The sequence below is a fragment of the Strix aluco genome, chromosome 7 (genome assembly GCF_031877795.1).
Source record: "Strix aluco isolate bStrAlu1 chromosome 7, bStrAlu1.hap1, whole genome shotgun sequence".
Classification (NCBI taxonomy): domain Eukaryota; kingdom Metazoa; phylum Chordata; class Aves; order Strigiformes; family Strigidae; genus Strix; species Strix aluco.
Window position 1 is genome coordinate 4,106,749 of NC_133937.1, and position 19,894 is coordinate 4,126,642.

The window sequence follows — 19,894 nt, forward strand, 5'->3', positions numbered from 1 at the left end:
TCTTGCTGGGAGTGCTGGGGCTGTGTCTTGGTGGTGGGTCACATGGGACGCGTGGTGATGGGTTATGAAACGCCTGCAATAAAATTAATACGGAATTCTGTGCATACATGCAGGTAAAAAATCCACATGTATTCACCCTGATTTTTGCCTGGCCATAGTGAAATCCTGTGCTAACATTGCCCTTGGTGGTCCATGCAGGTCTTTCCAACCACCTGGGGTAGTCCTTGGAGGTCTTACATACAGGTTAGGTAGCCCCTTGGTTAGGAAGGGTGAGAAGGACTACTGGACATGACAAGGCAAAGCCACCGCTATTTCATGACCCCAGTATTTGGGGTTACATTGGTGGGTGTGCTGTAGCCCAGAACTCTCCAGCTTTATGCTTTCTACTTCAGCAAAGTTACAAAGTGCCACCAAACATCCGTCTCCAGATTGGTGGGATGGAGCTTTTGGTGCTTGTTGGCTCGCAGTGGAGGCTGGCTATGACATCTTGACCCATCATGGTGCAGGTAAACTGTTAAAAAAATAGATTTATTTAAAAATAGATTTATTACCACTTTTCTCCCTCTTCTTGTTCTTTCCTGTTGTTGTGTTACTGGAGTCGGGCTGGTTGTGATGGTAGGGCACAGCCAGGCAGGGGAACAGGGCACAAATTTCTGGAGAAGCTGCTTGAACACCCTCTTCCCAGACTCAACCCAGAAGGTTTCAATGTGAAGACAAGATTTCTGAGTGCTCATACAAGTTCCTCATGATGGCCCATCTAGTCTGCCACAGAAAGTGTTTGTTCTTGAAGGATTGCCTGGTGTTTGTGTTTCTGGAAATAGTTAATAGTCACGGTGTTGGTTTATCGCTCTTAGGTACACACTGCTGCATCTCTTTTGTGTTTTTGTGGGGTTCAGAGATCTCGGCATGTGCCACAAATAGCTTTCTTTGTGTAACTCTTCACAGCGGCTTTTAACACCTGCAGAAGCTGCAACATGTTTGAGAGCTGGTGAAGAAACATTTTACGAATTGGCATAGTCAGGAAATGGGCACGCACAAAGCGAATGGCCAGGAAAAAAAGAGCTAGGACATTGCAAGGCGTATGTGTGGCAGACTTCTGTCTCAAAACACAGCCCTGTTGCTACAGAAAGACCTTCTGGGTCACTGACCTCTGGCAGGGTCCGTGCGCAGGTGGCCCCTCGCCGCCTTCTTATGGCGGTGAGAACGGCAGAGTGGTGACAGCAGGTAGTATCTGCCTGTGATGGGCTAATCCTAGTCTCCTGGCCATCGTCCCAGTCCTTTCTTTGGAGAAGGGAGACTTTAGTCCAGGCAGGGAATGGGGCACTGGTGAATGAAGAAGCAGAAACATAGCTTTTCCATGGTCATCTGAAACTGGGATACGTAAGTCTCTGGTGTTCCCCCTGTGTACATACCTGAGGAAGTATTTTATCCCTGCTCTTCCTCAGTGAAGGGATACAGGATGGGCATGTTAGGAAATGTCCTTTGTTCCTAAGCTGGGGGAAACAGCACAGAGGGGGAAAGTTATTTTGGACTCAGGCGGATCACCTTTAGCTGAGGGCAGAGCTGCGAGAGAGAGCGATCAACCTCCTCACTGCAGCCCTCTCCCGCTCCCTTGATCCCTGCTCGACAGGGACCCTCAGCTTTGCAAGACTGAGCCTGAACACAGCATCGGGAAAGATAAGAGGTGGCTCCGCAGCGGGGCGAGGAGGGGGCAGAAGCACTGCATGTGGTGGTCTGCACGCCTGGCCGGCGAGCAACGCCCGAGAGCAGCCCTGCTCCAGATAGGGAGCGCGGCTCTGCTCGTCAGCTTCAACCACACACACATCCCTTGCTTCTCGAAAAGGAAAATAATTGCCATATTCATTTGTGGAGGGAAATAATTACTTCATTCATGACATGAAGTCAATTTTTGTCCTGAACCGGAGGGAGCCCTGTACTGACAGAGGGAATTTCAGCGAGAGCAAAAACAAGCCTGGCATTTGTACACCGCAATTAAAGGCAAGAAGGAGCCAGTGTTGGGGTTTTTTTTTTCCTCTCCTCCTGTTTTTTTGCACATCAAATCAGATAATGGATAAAATGTTCTGGCTTCTCTGGCTCAGACTGAGGGAGAGGAAAGGTCTCCCTTAACTTCATTAGCCGTGCTGAAATGTTGCGGTTCAAAAGATGACTGCGGCAAGAGAGCACTTTCCCCCCCGCCATTTGCCACGGAAGCTGGGCAAGGACTGACGGGCAGATTGAAGGAGCCTGTCCATCGTTTAGCAGGGCCAGGAGAGGCACAGGCAGGCACTTAACACAGGTTAAACAATTTATGGGAATTAAAAAGGAAAAGAAGAAGAAAAAAAAAAGGCTAGAAGGCCTTTCTGCCTGTGCCATCAGTGGGGTCAAATCTGAAATCTATTCCTTGGAAAGATCAAAGGCTCGGGCTGGGATTTCTGGGCGAGCAGCACAAACTGCTAATGGACTCTGGGCTTACGCGCTGCTGCGCACAGCCGTGCTTGCTCGGCCATCGGCACGGGCAGCAGCAGTGCCTGGCTTTCCTCTGTGGGCTCCAAATGGAGGTGAGGCATCCCCATTGCAGCCTGGGAGGGTGTGAGCCCATGCACCCTGTTGCGTGCCTTGCTGCCCTGTGTTGGGGTCCCTCGGGGAGCTGGTGCCAGGGTGCCTCGCTGCTGCAGGACCCGGTGTCCGGTACGTGCCCAGGAGTGCAGCCACCGCGTGAAAAATGGGGCTCCCGGGAGAGCAGGGGAAAGGGCAGCCAGCATCCTGCAATGGGAGCATGCAGGCTCCTGAGGATAAATTTTAAGCCAGAGCCTTTGGTAAGGCTCCTCTGCTGCGGGGTGGGTCCGACAGTGCTGAGCTCCTCACGGCGAAGAGGATCCCCGTGCTTGGTCCGGATTGCCCGCCGCTCGCCTCTGGCTGCCCCCCAGCTCACCCGCTCCCAGAGGAAAGCTGGGGGCATGGCTGGCTCACCCGGAGCAGAGGGGAAGGTGATATCTGCACAGGCTAATTGATACTAAATTATGTGGGAAAAGAGGAAACTGAAGGCGGGCGGTTCTGTAAACATATCTATTTTTCACAATCTGCACCACCATGATTGAAACTGGTGTCAAGGGTGATATATGATAGAAAATTGATGAAACATTGATGTCAGGGGATGAATATTTCAGGAGGAGCTGTATACATTGTACAGTGCTTTTCTTAAATCTTTAACCAATGTTGGATAACCTTGAGAGGGGTGTTCATAAGTTTATTCTGTGACAAGGGGAGCAGGGATCCCGAGGGGATTTGGGGTCTGCTGCCCCAGGGAGGAGGGCGATACCCCAGTGCGAGGCTCAGCGCATCCCATTGCACAGGGCTGTCTGGCTAAACCAGCGCCACAGGGAAAATCCTTGAGGCTAACACATGCCAAACCTTTCCCAGCTCTGAGAGCAAGCACAGGACATAAAGGTCAGCCCCAGCTCCATCTTCTTTCCTATAGCCCTTGGAGCATCCCCAGCCTGCGGCTCTCCTGTGCACCGGCTATAGCTGCTTCCCAGCCGCTTGACCTGATCCTGGCCTCAGTGTGCTCGGGCACAGCACCCTCAGATCGATGGAAAACGAGTTTGCAAGCTGCTTTCTCCTCCAGGTTGACCTTTAAGCATCAGCACCTGGCTTCAGCAGGGAGTCTGTCCTCGTTCAAGGGAGAGGGAGAGTAACTGGAGGCTTGGGGTCCAGCTGGGGACAGTGAGCCCAAGCCATGAGCAATTACAACATGGGGGAAGCTCAGTGCAGCTCACAGTCTGGTAAGTCTAGAAGAGTCCTGCTGGCTCGTAGCTATTTTGAGGTAAGGCATTAATTGAGGACCAGAGGGAAAACAATAAAGCCATCCCCGAAATAGAAGCTGTCAAAATGTCGTTGCTAGGAGTGAAGCCGAACCCGACTTTTTCTTTTTTTTTTCTCCTGTTGCAGAGCCTGTTGGCTTCAAAGCAACCGTGAGGGGGCCCGAGTTTGGGGTTTTTCTTTGCTCCCACCAAAACCAAACTTCCCAATCTCCCCTGTGCCCAGAGTAGGGGCCGAGAGGCAGCAGCAGCTGGGTACATGTTAGGACTAATCCTTTTTGGTGACATTTAGAAGGCGCCTCGGGGGCCCTTTGCGTTTGCTGCTCCAAAGATTTGCTTGTTTATTTTGGAAATTAGCAGCATTCAAGCTTTTTTATTAATTAAACCTCTAAGAAAAAGTTTTTTTTCACATGGAGGGAGCATCATCCAGACACATGGGTGTTCAGTGGGGTTTTGTTTCCAGGATGGGGAGAGAGAGGAAAGATTTTCAATCAGGAGGGTATTTTTAAGGAGCACTTTTGATGATTCATGTACAAAACCAGTGTTGTTGTAACACGTGTGCCTTTCTGGGACAGGACCTCCCGCTGCAGCTCCTTCCTGGGGCTGGTACCTGGGAAGGGTCATCATCTCATCAGGACTGGCTTCTCCCCAGCAGCCCCAAACTGAACCAGAGCCAGATGATTTACGCATCTCCCATCCCATCCTGCCTCTCCATCAACAACATTTTATCAAAGAAGCAGGATGAGCATGAGTGGGGAGGGAAAAACAGAGGAAAAAGCCTGCTCTGCTCCCTGTCCCATCCCCAGCTGGACAGGCATGGTGGCCCCTGGGGGCTGTCGGTGCTGCTGGGCAGGGAGCCTCTCCTGCATGGTCCTTTTGGGTTGTGCCCATGCCACAGTTTCTGAGGCCCCATCAGGAAGACCGTTTTCCTGCCACTGATATTATGTCACAGCACTTGCCATCTTTTATTCCCCCACACAAAGCTGCAAATCGAGACCCTGAGGCATCTGCGTAGCACCAAGAAGACTCTCATATATCTTTTTTTTAAAGATATATTTTTTGGTTTGCAGTGTTCAAACACCATCTGCTGTTTTGTACAGTGGCACTTGCACAGGAGGGGGTAATTTTTAAGTGTAAATTGTTGCTTAAAGTACATATTGATGGTACCGGAGGCTGAAACAGCTGGGAAAGCCCTACAGTGAGCACAGAAAGCACCACAACCCTGGTCTGTAATGGCCATCCTCATTGTGTGGGGATTTCGCTTCTTGCCTTCCCACCTGGAAGAGCATCATCCACCCTCGGTCTCCTGCAAACCCAGGGACACCTAGCAACTGAGGTCCTGGTCCTGAAATACAGGCTGGAAAAAAAATCCCGGATGACCTGGCTGAATCAAGGCCAGCTTCACCCCACCAAAGCCACTTGGGCTTATAATAATAAACTGATAATGCTGCCTGTGACGTGCAACGATCATGGTTATCGGGAGCGATGAGGCATCATTTCAGAGGGATGCGCTTGGCCAAAACCAGAGTAATGGTAAGAGCTCCCCAGTTAATCCCCTGGGCGCTTGCTCTCCATTTCAAGGTGAGCAAAGCAACAGCAAATACCTGGCGAAGAAAGTTAGTCCCTGATCTGTAGCACTTAAACAAATACGATTAAAATAATTGCTGCAGCTGGGTGGCTGTTCTCTCGTTTCTTGTTATGGAGTGTCACCAGGATGTAATGACTGCAGCAGCGCGGCCCCGTGCTATTTCAACATTAATTTGGTATCTCATTTCCAGCTATCACCTTATTTATTTTAGAAGCTTTAATTTATGTCAGGCCAGGTATGCCAACTGTCCCAATTACACGAAGGTCGGGGAGTGGCTCCTGCAAACAGCACGTGAGTCGCAGTCAGGTGTGGCAACAGCCTCTTCCCTGGGATCTCCTCCTGCCACACCGGGATGATGCTACCAGAGCTCCTGCCGTGGTCCAGGCTCAGGTATGCTCCATAGACCAAGCATCTCCAGCCAAGCACAGGGAAGCAAATAATTCTTTTCATGTGTGATTTTTATTTTTCCTCCCCCTTTTCTATTTCCTCTTTTTTTTTTTTTTTTTTCTGTTCTAGTTTTTGCTGGCAACAACAGACGTTATATTTTGACGAGTTAATAAACATCTCCCCCGGGAGCGAAGGAGCTCCAGCATGCTCTGCTTCACCATGTTTTACGTCTGACTAACAGAGTTTGCAGAGCAAGAGGTGTTTTTCTAATCTGAGAACTTGGTGGTTCATGTTTCAGACTTCTCCCTGAAGCTGCTTCTCTTCCCTGCATCTCAGAGGCTGATACCATGATGCTCCTGTATTATCTCCTGGGGGCTAAGCCATTGCTGCAACCTCCCTCAGCCCTTTCTGTCACCGCTCCCAAACCCAAATCATCACTTGGATCTCATGTTTTTGAGCTGTTTATCAGCCTCGGATGTTAAGATACTGCTGTAAATCTTGCTCTGTGGCATCTCTGGGAGCTGCATGCTCCCATGGCGCAGGGTTCCTGTGCTGACAGAAATCCTTTCGCTGCAGGCAGGGTCACCAATGAACACCAGGCACTGCTACAATGAGCTGCTGGGGATGCTAGGTCTCTGCATCAGGGATGTACCTTGTCTTGCTCCTTCCAAGCACCTCCATCTATTGCTCCAGTAATACAGAGTCCCACAACCTGTAGTTTTTATCAACCTTTCAGACCAAACCCCAAGGTTTCTTCATAATTTTGAGACCGGCAGGTGAAGAAGCCCTTGGAAACCTGAAGAGCAGGGACAGATGGACACAGTTCCAAAACCTGGCACTTCTAGGATGTCCCCATGGATGTATCAACCTGGAGGTGGCTGCTACCTTCATGCCTTTTGGCAAGAAGAAATGAGACCTTGGACGTGGCACAAGGCAGGCCCGGGAAGACAGCGCATGGTCCAGGGAGCCAAATTGCCAGTTCTAACTTGTAGAACATTATTGCTCGTGAATTATGGATAGTTATTGCACCTCCTGGGCGATAAATTATTGAGCTGACATGCTGGATGGAGAGCAAGGAGCCGGTGCCATGTCTACGGCAGGCGGATCTGGCACGTGGTGTCTTTACAGGGAGGGGGGGATGTTTTTTCTCCCTTCTGAGCAAGAGCATCTCTGCCTGAAGCTGCAGAAACAGCGGGGCTCTGCCTACTGTAACTCACCGAGTCAGCTGTGAAAGCAGCCGCAGGCGAAAATCCCTGGCAAGGGATCCCAGAGGAGTTTGGGGGGGTTCCCCCCAGTCCCAGAGGTTTTTCTGCTTGCACTCTTATTGGGTTTGCACTCTTACTGGGGTTTTGGAACGGATAACACTGGTCTGCAAAAGGAAATGAGATGGGTTCCTTAAAACCCAGGTATAGGAATGCTCACCCAAAGCAGGAGGAAGGGCAGCATGTTGGCCCCTGGCTGCAAACAGCAGCTTCTTCCCCCTCTGTAGCGTCAGATATAGTTTTGCCTGCAGAAGAGGGAAAACTGAGCTTAGTCTGTTCAGTATACAGTCGGTTGTGTAATATTTGTGTTGGAGATGGAAGATAATGAGAGCTAACCAATGCTGTAAATGTGAGGGTGCCACGCACACCACTGTGTACGCAGATGCAGGAAACCAGCTGGCCAGTATCTTAACAAGAAGGATTTAACAGGGATCATGGCCATGCTCTGTCAGCCCAGGCACTGTTTTTTCTTATGGGTGAGGACTCTTCCTGGGGAGCTGTATGATTCGCTCCAGTGCTTGGTTTGAGCACACCCTGGTCCTAAAGTTTGACATGGCCCTGGCCAGCCAGCTTGCCCCCCCACCTGCCCTATCTCCCCAGAGCAGCCTGCCCAGTAACTTGGCGGGGATGGGATCTGGCACCTCGCTGAGGTGGTCATTAATCACCCCCAGCATCTGCTCTGGAGAAGGGGCAGGCAAGCAGGGGCAGCCAGTCCGTGGTTTCTGAGCCTGGCTCGGTTCAGCCATGAGGCAGAGCTATGTGTTGGTCCCAAGACGGGACAGAGAGACACTTGTTTCACTGCTGCTTTGCTCTCCAGCACTGCTTGTGCCACCTCAATGCAGCTTTGCAATGCCCAGGGCTGGGTGCCACCCTGCACTGGGATGTGGATGTAAAGCCCGGTGTGTGTCCCCGCCTCTCTCTGCCTATCCTGTAGCATCATCCCGGGCACTTCTGAGGTCCAATAATGTCCTCCTTGCCCTCAAGAGGATTTGGGGAACAGTTTATTTAGGTGATGAGACACACTACCTATCTCTTTATCTCCCTCGCTGTGCTGGTCCAGATTGCTGGCAGGGGATGGCAGGTCTGCCAAGCCCTTTGTCCCACTCGTGCTCCCGGCAGCCCCAAGCTTAGAAACTCCCTGAGGTGGCTGCTCCATCATGTTTAACAGACCTTGACAGACCTGTGTGCCCCTAGAGTTTGCCTAAATGCTTTCTGGGGCCCATTTAGGCTGTAGGTCTCCATAGCACCCTGTGGCAATGAGTTCCATAATTTAATCATGGGTGGCGTGGAAAAAGCACTGTCTTTTGTTTGTCCTTAAATCTGCTGCCCGATAACTCGATTTGGACACTCCTAGTTCCTCTGTTGGAAGAAATGGGGAATTATCACTGCCTCTGCACCTGCTCCACAGCACTGGTGCTTTTATACTGGCCCGCTACAGCTTTTCTTTTGCTTCTCCCTCATTCATACCTCCTGGCAATTTCCCACTCCTGTGCCAGCCCAGCCTGGCATCGTGTAGAGGATGGAGCTGGAAAGGTCTCTGCTCTGCTTCATGGCTGTGTTTATCTCCACTTCTCTCCTGCTCTCTTCTTTTATAGGCGTGGGAGAGATGCTCAGGAGGCACTGCTGGTGCTGGTCCAGATGCTGACAGGCTCCCTCTGGAGCAAACTGTGGCCTCAGTGAAAATCCCCAGGGCATCTCCTGGTGGTTTTGGGCACTGGCTCCTGCCTGCTGAGTCTGTGTGCACATGTGGACCTTTCCCCAGCCACCCAACCCAGCCCCTCACAAGGGGAAGGGTTCATAACACAGGTTATGGTCACCTTGGGAATTACTTATCTCCTAACCAGGCTTTCCTGGCCCCAGGGGAGCGGCTCTCACCTCTGTCCCACTGTGGGGCAGACATGCCGTGAAGCATCAAACAGGGTGGAGGAGAGAGGTGGCACGAGGGCCTGAGGGGGGGATGGGGAGGACAAGGAGGGGTCAGCCTCTCGCCGCATCGAGCAGGACTTCTATCGCATCTCAAGCTGAAGCTGCGGAGGCTCTGGAGTCAGTAGAAAGTGAAGTGCTTTCCCTAATCGAATCACACGCCAGTGTCACTCGTAAAGCTCTGCAAAGCAGAAAGGACTTGGGAGCCACTGAACCACAAACACCTCCTCCCCCCCAGCGCTTCCATGGAGACCCTGACTTTCTTCTCCTCCATCACGAACAGGGTTTGGGAGGGAGCTGGAGCAGGGGCCCAGGGATCTCACCTTGTGCCTCATTGTCTGGTGCAGAGCCATCACACCAGGTATCCCATGGGCTCGAGGATTTAGGGAAATGTATATGGTGCTTCATGGTCTTGGTAGTCTTCTTGGGGATGTTCTGCCCTTGGTGGTCATCTCCCCAGCAGGGATGTCTCCCTCCAAGCAGGTGCTGGGCATGTATCACCTCTCACTCATCCAGTGGGTCTTCTCCATCGTCAGCTTCCAGGAAGATGTTACCTCTTCTCCTGCTCCTCGCTTGGCTCCTTCATGAGCCCCTGTCAGCCCAAGCATGGGATATACGATGTACAGCCATGCCGTTGGGAGGCAAGGGGTAGGACAGTCCCTTGCCTTCACCTCCCTGGCCCAAGCTAAAAGGGGTAACCTGGGGACCAAAGGACACTTTTCCCAACGCAGAGTGGGGGAGCCCACAGAGCAGAGGAAGGAAGGGACAGTCACCTTCAAAGAGTATGGGAGATGCTGACGGGGGTGGACATTTCTGAGAAAGCCCTTCATTCAGGTTTTGACGGTGTGTCAAGCCCCGAGTACATTGCTGCCTCTGAGCATCCCCACAGAGCTGTGCACAGAGGCTGGCTAATGTCGAACTGAGAGGACAAGCTGGCTGCCCACCAGCAACAATCTACCCAGCAAAATACACTGGTCTGCCTGTTTTGCAGGAAAACCTGCTCTCTGCTCCTCCAGCCCTTTTTCTGCCCTAGCTTTCTCCGCGTTACAGAGAGAAACAAATTCCCCGTCCTTTACAGGCAGCAGCTGGGGCTTCTCCATGGCAGTAAACATCATCCTTGAAGCAGGTCCGTCAGCGGCAATTTCCACAGCCTCCTCCCGTGCACCCAAAGCACGCAAACAAGGAAATTGTCAGTAGCAGGGGAAAAAAAACCAAACCACTGCTAAACTCAGTATTTACTTCGTGCCGGGGCTCTCTTGGTAACAACAAGCTCGCTAGAAAAATCCCCCCTTTAAAAAAAGCAGGGTGATTTCAGCCTGGCTGGATTCCCGGAGGAGGGAAGAGGCTATTTGTGGAAGAGGAGATGTGGCAGGGGCCGAACGAGCCTCCTGTGGCGGCGGGACCAGCAGATTTCAGCGGCGGCTGCTTTCCATGAGCTGGAAACATGCAATTTTCCACATTTGGTCCCTGCTGGTGAGGGCGAGCTGGTGGGGAGCCAATGCCAGGGTGTCCGGGCTGCAGCATCTCACGGAAAGTAAAACTGTACAGCCATAGCTTTTCCTTGCTGGGGAAGCCCTTCCCAGTATCTCAGCCCTACGTTATCTGTAGCTTTGCTGCGTATCTCCTCTTCTTCTCCTGTCTGCACGTCTTCAGACGCTCTCTTCTTACTAATGCCTAATTAGGTTGGCGGGACTGTTTGGCCCGATAGCATAGTTATGGATAATGTTATGCAAATTGACTTGAAGACCTATGAACCCCCAAATAGATAAGCACCTCTGGCTACCCCCGTGCTTAGCTGCCTGCGGCCCTTCCAGCCAACCACCGCTGCAAATACCATGTGGGGGCTTTAAAGAAAATGCTCTTTAAAAAAAAAAAAAATTATCCTTTCACCCCCAGTAGAAAATTCTTTGTATCATAAAGGTACCTTGACATCTCAGTGCAACCAAGCCCAGCCTTACCCCAGATAGCTGAGATATTCAGTGAGGAGCATGGTCACCGTCCGAAAGAAAAAGGCACTTACAGAGGACATTTCGGCCCACCTAAGGTCCAGACTGCCTCTAAAGTTTGGGTGGGAAAGGATACCCACCCCTCCTGTGACAAGGCGATCACGGCTGAAGGGCGCCGTGACCTCGAAGTCTGAACAAGCGAGTCTTTGTCTCACCTCCTGATTATGCTTTGGGAGTTTCCTCTGTTTATTATTCATCTGATTGCAATCTTTTTTTAACGCTTTAACGCACCCCCCTCCCCGCTATGCTAGAGACCCAAATGCCGACCTGAGACATGCCCCGGCGAGGTGGGAGGGTCCCTGCTCAGATGCTGTGCATGTCAGCGGTGGGGTGCGGGCTGCTGGTTCTCCCACATCCCCGAGCGGGAGCAGTCCCTCCCCATGTCCCATGCAGAATGCCAAAAACCAGGCATCCCCTCTGATGCTGCCCCTCTCCTGAGCCATATCCAAACCGGCTGGTACGGACCCTTTCCCACGTGCTGCCCGCTTTCTCTTGGCTTCATCCAGCCCCATCACCCACTGTCCCTCTGGGCCTGGTGTGGCTGGGCGGCTGAGTCCTGTGCAACTCATTGCACCTCCTGACCGGCCGCTGGGAGTGGTCCCGCTGCACTGGGGGTTTGATCGACATGTGCATGCCAGGCCATTAGAGGAAAACGAGGGGTAATACGTAAACACCTGGGAGGAAAAACAGCCCTTTGCCTTAATGATAGTTTGTCATGTCATATTTTTCTAAAATTGCAAAATAGTGGTAGGCTAACCATTAATTTGCATTGCTTTAATTCATATTTTGAATACCAGACAATGACTTAAATGCCACCCGATTTAACCCACACGTTCTCACTCACTTCTACAAAAGAACCCATACAAAAGGCGCACTCCGCTTCCAAAAGCAGGCGCTCTGAACGCCCGCTGGCTCCTCCACTCATTCAGACCAATACCCACACTGGTACCGAGCCATTCTTCAGAGCCCCTCAAAGTGCTTTACACACCGGCCTGAGTGTTATCGTTGTTTTTTAATAAAAGAAGAAACACCCGCCCAGGCATGGAGCCCTCTCTTGCACAAACGGTTACTGAGCTTCGGTGCAAGTGCCCCGGCTCTGGGGGTGCACGTGGGGCCAGAGCCAAGTGCCACTGCGCCTTTGCGTTACGCTGCCACAAACTGCACGTGTGGCCTGAGCCGGCTGGAAAACTGCCTTTTTTGCTGGTTTATTTTCCCAGACCTCTCACTCCCAGCCCCTCTCCAACGCCAGCAGCACTGGGTTTGCATCAGGTGCATCCCTCCCCCTCGCTGCCAAGCCAGGCTCTTCTCTTACAGCTTCACCCCCTTGACAGCCACTGGAAATCAGATTTCTTTTCGCTCTTAAGCCTTTTCCGGCACGTCCCACTGCTCTGTAAATACAGGCTGAAGTGCAGCCGAGTGTGGGATGCTCGAGGTAGCACGCAAGGCAGCTGTATCACTGGCAACGTGCAGGTGGCTCAAGCAGCCCCCGTTTTGGGGTCTGACTGGGGTACCCACAGGACTGAGAGGGTGCTCTGCGAAGGTGGGAGAAGGCAGCTGGGCAGCAGGGAGAGCTCATGACGGCTCTGAAAGGTATCCAAAGGTGGATTTTCCATTTTTGGGTGATGCCCAGAAGGCCCATCCCAAGCACAAAGGCCACCCCTGGCTTTGCTGCGCCCCCAGGCATAACCCCCTGGTCTGCACGCAGCACCCCGATTCAACAGCAGAAGCCGTCCCCCAGCTTCTCCATCCCATCAGGGTTTGCACTAGCCCTCCCGAGCCGACAACCGAGCTCAGGCTGAGGAGCAAACCCGTGGCTGGAGCAGCACATTGGGCTTGGAGAGATCCAGTGCCAAACCCACAGCCCTGGTTCCACCGGGCTGGCGGTGAGGCACAGGCGGTAATTACTGCCTGCCTGCCAGGGTTTCTTCGCCCCCACTGCCCTACCGGGGAGGAACTGAGCAGCTGCCAGCAATTAAAAGTAGTTAGCAATTCCCATGCTATTTTAACCATTTATAGGCAGCAATGGCAGCCCCTTCTCCACTTCTCGCTGTCACGCAGCGGTTTGCAGGCCTCCTTGCATGGATGGTGCTGCACGAGATGCAGTGCTGCTCCAGTGTAATGCAACTTCGCTGAACTTGGGGTTGTCTCCTCTCACCCCGCTCCGGTGAGCACAGGGGCAGGATGGGCTTTAGACCCAGCCTGAGGGGAGACTCACCACTCAGAGTAATGGCCTCAAGCTGCACCAGAGAAGGTTTAGGCTGGCTCTTAGGAAGTATTTCTTTCCAGAAGGGGTTGTTGGGTGTTGGAATGGGCTGCCCAGGGCAGGGGTGGAGTCCCCATCCCTGGAGGGGTTTAAGAGTCGGGTTGACCCAGCGCTGAGGGATCTGGTGGAGTTGGGAACGGTCAGTGTGAGGTTCATGGTTGGACTGGAGGATCTTCAAGGTCTTACCCAACCTAGACAATTCTGTGAGCTTGCAAACCTCTAAGTTTGTTTTCAATCCTTTACAAGAAGGGAGATGTACAGCTATTGAGGTGTGGTTGCAGGATACCTTCCCCCAGTGTATGAATTTTATTTTTTTAATTATTTTGTGTGCGTGTGCCTGGGTGGCTTTATGCTCCTGCGGGTGTATTCTGCAGCCTGGGTTTCAATACCGGTTCTTGGGGACGGGGGGGGGGGGGGGGGGGTAACAGTCCATCAGCCACAGGACACGTTGCGTCACGCGTTCGGGTGTTTTTCACGCGTGATTCTCCCCGGGGCGGTGGGCACGGCGTTTCCCTGGGGGCCGGTGCCCGCGGGGGGACACAGACCGACACGACACCGTCGCCGAGCGCGTTGCGGGGCTCCCCCGTGTGCCCGCACGTCCCCACTGCAGAGCTGGCCCCGGCGGTGCGAATTTAACGGCGTTTTTTCCATCCCCGCCTCGCAGCCCCTCTCCCCGCCGGGCGTTCTACACCCTCCTCCCCCCCCCCCCCCCCCCCCTCCCCGGCCGCACGGGATGATGATGATGACGACGATGATGATGGGGGGGGGGCGCTGAGGCCGGGAGCAGCTCATGGCAAGCGGGGGGGGGCGGGGGCTCCTAGTCCCGCCCCTTCTAGCCCCGCCCCTCCCAGCACCCCCCCGGCCCCGCCCGCCCCGCTCGGCGCCGGGCAGCCCGGCAGTGTGGCGAGGCGGGCGGGCAGGCAGCGCCGTGCCGCTCCGCTCCGCTCCGCTCCGCTCCCGGCCCCTGCCGCCATGCCGCCGCCCGGCCCCCGCCGCCCCGCCGCCCTCCTCCTCATCCTCCTCTTCCTCACGCTGCTGCTCCGCCGGGCGCTGGCCGCCGCAGGTAAGGGGGGAGCCGGGGAGGGGGGCAGAAGTTTTTCGGGGCGGGGGGCGGTGGGCAGCATCCCCGTCTGCCTCCCCCCCACCCCCAAAAAAAAGTTCACTGCGGTTTACCCCTTTTTTAGGGGCAGATCGAGCGGGTTTCCATCCTTAGGGCATTTTTTTATTATTATTTTTCTTTAATATAGAGGTTGAGGGGTGTGCAGGGGAGCGCTGAGCCGCCCTCCGCTCCGGGGGATGCTCCGGGGGATGCGGGCTGGCAGCGCCGCTCCCCGCCCGCCCTGCCGCTGCCGCCTGCTTCTATTTTTTATTTTTTCGATTCTTTTTTTTCCTCGGGAAAAGCAAAACAAACCCAGCCCCATTTGTAGTGTCGCCGGCTGTGATTCCCCAGCGGCTCAAGTAAGTAATTCTTGAGCCTGGATTTTTTTTATCTGCCTTTTTATAAACCGAGCTATTGATGGCCGGGCAGCTAAGTGGTCTTTTCCTATGGCTCTTCAAAGTTTCCTGTGCGCAACCCAATCTTGTGATTGAGATGCACTTAAATCCAGCCCTTCCGTTGGTAATCCCTGCCACAGACAATAAACAGAGGCGCGTCTCTCCTGCTGCCCTCTCTCGTTAGGACTCCTGTGATCAAATTCAGCCTTTCTGCTATATTTCCACACACCCCCCACCCTCCCCGCAACTCAGGAACATCCTCAGCATCTCAGGACTTTGTCCTTTGTCATCCTCCGGCGGTGGCAAAGCAAAGGTGCCGGTGTTGATCCTCCAGGTATAAAAAGATGTTCTCGAGTTTAGAGCTCAGAAGTGGAGCCTTATAAAGTTTGATGGCTTTTAGAGGTTGGAAGAGACTATAACCGTAACCGTTGGGGTCCCGGTGATGGGCAAGGTCGTCATCGCCGTGGGATCTCGGGAGGAGAGCCCATCGCTCGCTTCCCGCAGCTTGTGGCAAGGGTTTGAGGACGCATCGCGAAGCTGCGAGCAGCACGGATCGGTCTTGTTAGTAGTTAAAAGCGTCTCCCGATAAGCTGATTTTCTAGGAAAATGAACCAAGCCTTTTCTTCTGAAGCGTAATGAAGGTGACGAGGAATTTTGGGGAGGGAATTTAATTAGATTAATATTTTTTCCGCCTCCGCCACACAGAGATCTAGTGTGTTTCAGCAAATGGAAAACAGAAATGGCACTATTGACTTATTCAGTGGCCTTGACGTTGCTGCCGCAGCATCCTCCAGCCAGAAGAAACTCTCCCTTGCTGGAAAGGGCGAGCTTTGAGAGCTGGCAACCAGTGTCCCGCATGGCGTGTGCCGGAGGGTCCCACGCTGTGGGAGTGAGCAGCGAGGGGCCCGGAGGCTCGGCACGGCGTGGGATGCTGCGGATGGCAGGGGGTTGGGAAGGCTGGATTAGCCAGGCTGCTGTGGGTCAGGGTTTAGCTGTGGCCAAGCAGCCTGGGGATGCTGGGGTGGGGGGAATGTCGGCGGGGTTGGTGGTGCAGGACCCCCGTGCCTCGCTCTGTCCCGTGCCGAGCTCTTTATTTTTGCATGCACCAAGTTCACGCAGGGGTTGAAATTGGGCAGGAGGGAGGGAATGAAGAAGCTAAAAACAAGTTAAACCTGACCAAGCTGGATCAGTTTGAGTCTGGGGAGTTTTCTAAAGGCACACTGTTAAATCTGGCATATGTAAACGGGTATAAAGTTTTTAGCTGTAGAGCTATAATTAGTGTTTCTCCAGGAGTGTAGGGTAGAGATTGCATGTGATGATACAGAGGAGGGAGCCGAGATGGGTGATTAGCCCCGGTGATCATCGGCTCCCTTTCCCATCTTTGCCTGGTTTTAAGGAGGGAGGGAGAGACATCACCCAGAAAATAATTTGCGCTTTTAATAACAGAGAATGTATTGGGGTTTGAAACCCAGAAGCAGTCAGTCCACTCAACCCCAGCACTGCTGCTCTGCTCTCCAGTGCTGCTGGGGGAACCCCAGCTCCCACCCACGTCCCCCCTTCCCGGTCCTGGGGCTTTGCCTGCGGGGCCGCTCACCATGGTTCCTTCTGCTTGAGTGTGCTGCTCTCGATAGGAAAACAACTTGGTGTGAGGATTTTGAGCTTGTTTGAGGGCCTTTCCCCGCAAGGCGGGTTGCACAGAGGTTGCAGAAGGGCTGCCAAAATCCAGAGGGTGATGCTGGAGGGGGGCTTAGCTTGACAAGTGTGTTTGCAGACAGCGTGACGCTGCCGTCCTCGTGAAGGACTGTCCTTCCATCCTTCTGCTGTACCACCATCAGGAAAACACCTGAGGAGGGAGGGAGGGGGACATCTGCACTGCTGTCCTCCACTGGCATGGGTCGGGGGCTCCTGCGCATCGGTGGCAGGAGGCTGCCTGCCTGCTGCTGCCATTGTGAGCAGATGGCCGGGGGAGAGAGGCTCCAGGACCTGTTGCTCATCAGCAAAACCTACCCTCACCAGAGGTGGAGGCTTGCTTGCTTGAGGACAGCAGTGTGTGGATGGATCTGCTCTGGCTTTTTGTCTCCTTCTCCTTCAGCTCCTTGGTTATGGAGCCCCCTCTCTCCCTCTTAGAAGCGGGTGCTCTCTGTGCATGACAGTGGCAGAATGAAATAATGAAACAATGAAAAAAGGAGAGAAATGGAAAAATACTACTTTAAAGAAGGCAGAATCTTTGAAGTGGTAGTTGGGGAGGAGGGGAGAAATCCAGATTGCATTTTCTCTGTTTAGAAATCAAAAGTGCAATACTGCTGACCCAGTAAGCGGCTCGGGGAGTCCAGCTGTGTCCTTTATCTCCTCTCCTGTGTAAGGTCCCATGGGCCCTTCTGGTGCTGTGCATGCTGGCTCCCTTTCCATCCCTGTTCTAGCCATACAGGACTAAAAAAAAATAAATCTGTATTTTGGGTCAGTTAAGCCAAGATGATGCAAGGAGCTTGGTTTTGCTTCCATTTCTAGCAGCAGCAGCGCTTTCAAGTCCTCAGCCCTGTGGCTTTCTCCCTCCCAGTGTGTTTGGGGCTGGTGGGATCAGTCTGACAGCCCTGTAGGTTATCCAGAGAGTCTGTGAGCTGGGCTTTGCTCGGCAAAAGCCAGGCTCGCAGGCTGGTGCCAGGGAGGCAGCAGGAAGCGCTGGGCTGCGAGGTGAGGACGGAAGGGGCTGTATGGAGTCAGCGAGGAGTTCATTACAGCAGATGTTGGTGCTATAAAGCCACAGGTTCCTGCTGTTTCCTATTCACTTATATCCTCCCGGCTTTAGCGATGCTAATGCGAGGGAAAACATTTGCCGGAGCAAGGGGGAGGGGGCATAAATCACTAGCCCGTTCCCTCAGCCCCCTCCTGCCATCCCACCCGCATGTCTCGCCTTGGGAAGTGGGGAGATTAATATGGGTGCAAGAGATGCCTGAGCTGCTCGCTGGCTGCCGTCAGCCCCACCGTGGCATTTTCAGGCCCACTGCCTCTGATTTTGGTTTTCCTTAATATGCAAAGCTGTAATTTGCTGTAATCAGTTGTATTGTGCAAGCCACCCCTGCTCGTGAGTCAGAGCGCGGTGGCACCAAGCTGACACAGCCCTGGCCCTTTGGATGCTGGGGGCAAGGTGTGTGGGGGGTCCTGTGTCTGGTGGCATGAAGAGTCATTCCTCCTGCTGTTCATCCTGAGGTGAAGGGAGCTCAGGTGGTCCTTCCCTGGCTCTGCCAGAGCTCAGGACCTAAAGGAAACGTTTGTGCGAGATGCTTTCCCCCCAAACCAGAGCCTTTGTGGTGCCCCAGGAGTGGCGAACCAGTAGCTTTTGAGTGATGTGGCTCCTCACATCAGGCTGGGGCACTGGAAAAAATCCTGGATGACCTGCAGTGGGGTTGCGCTAGGGCTGGGAAATGCAGAGCTTTGACTTTGGAGAGGCAGAAAGCCCCATAAAGCTGCTCTGATGTCTGGTTTCACACCCACCCTCCAAGGGACCTCTCTTGGTGGGGGCCTGGAGGCCCCTAGCTGAATGCAGCACCCTCCCTAACACTCCCTAAATCCTCCGGCTCGCTGTCCCTGCAGCTCTGTAGGCTTGGCTGATGCTTGAATTTTTACTGTCACGGCAGTTTTGGAGCGTGGGTTTCCTTTCAGCTTCGCTGGGGTCCCGGCACGGCGGGTGATGTTGTTCTTGAGGGTCCCAGCTGGGTTTTGGTTTAAATCAGTTTTGGTCCCGTTGGGGAGAAAAGTGCTAAAAACAGGGGCTGCGTGCACGGGGGAGGCTGGGGAGCCAGAAAGCAAGCAAAGCATCCTGGCTGCACAGAGTATTATTTTTGAAGCCTCCTGGTTTTTCGGAGGCCTGACTCACGGCGCAGGAATGCACTGGGCTGGCAGCCCCGGACCTGCTTCTCGGCAGAGGGGAAGAGCTGCCGTCTCCTCCTCCGGAGCCCGTTCCCCATCCCCTCTCCTCCCCAACCGCCAGGCTGGGCTGGTAGCAGCCACATGTTTGCTGAGTTTGGATTTTTTAGGGGATTTTTTTTTTTTTTTTTTTCCCTTTTCTATTTGCTTTTTCACGTAGGGGCTGCCTTTTCTTTTTTGATGGGGCTGAGGCAGCTCGGTGGATCATAGCAAAGCACCTCTGGGTTGCATCGGCTGCTTGAAGGCAAGGGGAAGGCAGAGCGAGCCCCGAGATCAAACGCAAGCCAGGCTGGGAAAGGCTGGGCAAAGCCACGCTGGAAAACGAGGGAAGGGAAGCAGGAATTATTTAGCACAGGGCTTGCTCCAGCGTGTCCTGCATGCTGCCTTTAATCTCCTGCGAGTCCCTCCCCGGCACGGCCCTGCTCAGGTCTTCTCTGCTCCCTGCTGCCTTTGGTGGCTTCTCCCAGACCTGCTGGTTCACCTCAGCTTTTGGGGGGGGCTGTTCCCCGTTGCATTGAGCTCCCCTGGACCCACATGGGTGTGTTCTATCTGGCTTAGGTTTGTAGTGAAATGCTCAGGGTGGTGGGTCCTAGTCCTCATCCCCAGCCTGGGAGTCCAGGCGCTGCTACCCAGTGAGGCTTGGTGGGTGCTGAAGCTGCAAGCCTTAGCCCAAACCCTTGGTGGTTGGGCCCGTGCCTCAGATTAAATGTGGTAAAGGGACTGTGATGACAAGCTTGGCTCTGTGTTTCTCAGTGTTGGGCTCCAGGGAGAAATTCAGGTGGAGAAGGGGAAAAAGCAATGCAAACCAAGCGAGCCACGTGCCACCACGATGCTCAGCAGCAGGCAGGGTGTCCTGCAGCTCAAGGGGAAGAAAGTGTTTTCATCTTTGGTGTGGGCTCTGCTTCCCATCTTTATTCAGCCCATGGGCCCAGGCTCTGGTGGGTCCCTTGCCTTGCCTGCCTGCCTGTCTGGAGCGTCCATGGAGGCCACTGTGTCTTCCCTCTTCCTGCTTCAGCCCCTTTCCAGTGGGGATTGATGGCCAAGGACTCATTCATTTAGGTGCTGGGAAATACCCCCTTTCCAGCTAACACGTTGCTGACGGTACTCCTTGCTGTGAGGAGGAGGAATTACCAGGTCTGGAGCCCTGGGGGTGGCTGCGGAGCCACCTGGAGCACGTGCATAGAGATGGCAGGCTGTGGGCCACACGTGGCGGTGGCACAGGAGTCCCA

General features: G+C 53.7%; 1 protein-coding gene across 2 annotated transcripts in view; it reads left to right on the forward strand.

The window, feature by feature from the left end:
* The first annotated feature begins 14,146 nt into the window (after positions 1–14,146).
* Positions 14,147–19,894, forward strand: part of UNC5B (unc-5 netrin receptor B) — a 53,573-nt gene continuing 47,825 nt past the window's right edge. For both annotated transcript variants that reach the window (XM_074830229.1, XM_074830230.1), the window contains exon 1: positions 14,147–14,310. In XM_074830229.1, the coding sequence (XP_074686330.1) occupies positions 14,220–14,310 (91 nt within the window). In that variant the 5' untranslated portion in view covers positions 14,147–14,219. The remainder of the gene's footprint in view (positions 14,311–19,894) is intronic.